At 40.6% G+C, this 2498-nt stretch overlaps 1 protein-coding gene across 1 annotated transcript; it reads left to right on the top strand.

The window, feature by feature from the left end:
- The first annotated feature begins 892 nt into the window (after nt 1-892).
- INS (insulin) lies at nt 893-2287 on the top strand. The gene is made up of 2 exons (XM_060262095.1): nt 893-1120; nt 2119-2287. The coding sequence occupies exons 1-2, from the start codon at nt 934-936 to the stop codon at nt 2232-2234; spliced, it is 303 nt and encodes a 100-aa protein (XP_060118078.1). The 5' UTR covers nt 893-933; the 3' UTR covers nt 2235-2287.
- The last annotated feature ends 211 nt before the right edge of the window (nt 2288-2498 follow it).

The following is a 2498-nucleotide window of genomic DNA, read 5'->3' on the forward strand; positions in this document are numbered from 1 at the left end:
ATCTTCATTGGATTGTTTCAGCCTACTCTGTTTTAACATTGACATGACTTCTGCTATAGGGCTCTGCTTAACATTTCACATTAAAAACTAGGTGTGTAATTGAAGAACATGCTGCTCACAAACAAAATGCCACTACGGTCCCATTGTTAGCAAGCAGGGCTGTGGTTAATGCTCACTCCTTGCTAAAAGAATGACATTCTTCCCCTTGATATGATCATTTTTGCAATTATATTTATATATAATTTTGTTTATGTCCTTCCTTCAAGAATCTCAAGACCATGTACTCTTCTCCACTCCTCCCCTCCTTCACTACAACCCTCTAAGGTAACTTAGACTGAAAGAGGATGTCTGGCACAAAGTCACCTATCATCCTAATCTGACACTACACAAGCTTCAAATTGTTTATGAAATGTAGTTCTGATGCACACCTAACACTTAGACCCTAAGCAAATTACTTGGAAGTGAGTCACATTAACATTTTGTGTGGATATTCACTTGGGTAAGACTAGTGCATTGCGATCACATCCAAGATCTGCTTCACACATGGGGAGCGTGGGGGAAAGGGGAGAATATGTGTTTACTACCATATGGCCAAACCAATCACAGCTCCCTGAAGTGTACCCATAGTGCATATACTGTATAACTTATGGCATGGGTCTAGCACTCAGCATAATATATGTTTAGTTGTACATGTGTAATGTTTTAAAAGTACTTTTTAAAAACTAACATGTAAAACTGTCCTAAACAAAAACAAGTCCCCTGGCTATAAGTATGTTGCTTTTGAAATGGAAACTTTTAAATGAAGGAGCGCAGAATGGAGAAGGGGGAAGTTAGCCTTAAAGCACCTAAGACTCTGCATGCTAGAAGTCAAGAAGCAGACTCTTCTCATTTCTTCACCTTGCCTTCTCTTTCCAAGGTCTAGCCAACATCACCATGGCATTCTGGATCAGATCTTTGCCTCTCCTGGCACTGATTGCTGTTTTGGCTCCTATTGCTAGTCATGCTTTCCCCAGTCAGCATCTGTGTGGCCCCCAACTAGTGGAGGCACTCCTCCTTATCTGTGAAGACCGGGGCTTCTACTATGACCCCAAAGAACGACGGAACATTGAAGAATCCCTAGGTAACTTTTCTGGTTACCCAAATAGCACAAATATTAGCTTTCTGCATTGAACGATATAAACTCTAAGTAGAGAATAATGTGTTAGGAGGAAATGCCAGTATTTCAGTCATTAATTAGAAGGCAGATCATGAGCTACATTCCTAGGGACACTATTTCAACAAGAGGGTACATCTGCCACTACTTAAGTATTTCAATGAAAATAAGGGCTTAAAAGATACTAATCAACCTCTGGTGAAACCATTTTTGCCTGGTTTTCCTGCCTGTCCTTCTTTATCCTCTTCAATACTGAGTCACCTTAAAAATCATATGGAAGCACGATAAAGCTAGTTGCTATAAATTCCAGGGCTCACCTTACCATTAGGTAACAGCATTGGACAGAAAATTAGCAGTTACTTAATGTGTTGTTATACATCTGAAGGAAGGAGCCATTTTCTGTGTCAGTAGCCAAAATATGAACTATGCTGTTCAAGGTAAATGCTAATTGCCCGTGAAATTGAGACCTTTTCTCTATCTGAAATTTATGAGGTATCTCAGCTTAACCATGCCATTGCTCACTACTTGCCTTCCACCACTGGTTCTGATGGTAGCAATGGCTGCTGTCCTAATCTGTACCAGTACTGTCCCTTCCTGTCTGTCTTCATCTTCTCTTTGCCATGACCCCCACAGTCAGGCTGAAAGAAAAAGCAGCAGTAAGGAGAAAGTGTTACCATTACCAGGATCACTAGTGGGAGTTAAACAGTGAGTGGCAGCCAGGAGGGCCCCCATTATCATGGATAGACAGAAGAGCTGTCATAGGGAAAAGGGGCTCATGATTCAAGGGCCTCAAAAACATGGAAGTAGCCTTGAAATAGATACTATTTAAAGTTGCTGCAAGTTCAAAAAAGCACACACAAACACTTTATATCATCTCCTGAAAGATGGTCTAGCAAGATGGGCACTTCAAGTATATATGCCCTACTTAAAGAAGAATTAATCTGGGTGTTCTTTCTGTCTGGTAGCAAATGGAGTGGGAGCACTGTCATTCCAGCCACAGGACATGAAGAAAAGAGGAATTGTGGAGCAATGTTGTGAAAACGTCTGCCCTCTCTATGTGCTAGAGAGCTACTGCAACTAGAAGAGGAAACCTGCTGGGGAGGCAAGAAAAACACCTTGCATTGTACCTTCCAAGTTACTGAATAAAAATCCTCTGAATCTACCTAAGCAGCTTTGCTGATCATTATATATATATATTCTTCTCTTGGGGAACATAGTATCATTTTAAAAATAATTAAAACCTCAGATCCATAAGTGTAGTATAATATAATGATTGCCCCAATCTATGGAGCTCCAGTCTAGAGTGTAAATAGAGCTCTCCTGCCTATCAGCAGGAGTAAATTAA

Source organism: Heteronotia binoei, chromosome 21, assembly GCF_032191835.1.
Source record: "Heteronotia binoei isolate CCM8104 ecotype False Entrance Well chromosome 21, APGP_CSIRO_Hbin_v1, whole genome shotgun sequence".
Classification (NCBI taxonomy): Eukaryota; Metazoa; Chordata; class Lepidosauria; order Squamata; family Gekkonidae; genus Heteronotia; species Heteronotia binoei.

Coding starts and splice junctions, on each gene's coding strand:
- INS (XM_060262095.1), top strand. CDS start 934: ATGGCATTCTGGATCAGATCTTTGCCTCTCCTGGCACTGATTGCTGTT. Junction 1,121..2,118: donor GAACATTGAAGAATCCCTAG/GTAACTTTTCTG, acceptor TCTGTCTGGTAG/CAAATGGAGTGGGAGCACTG.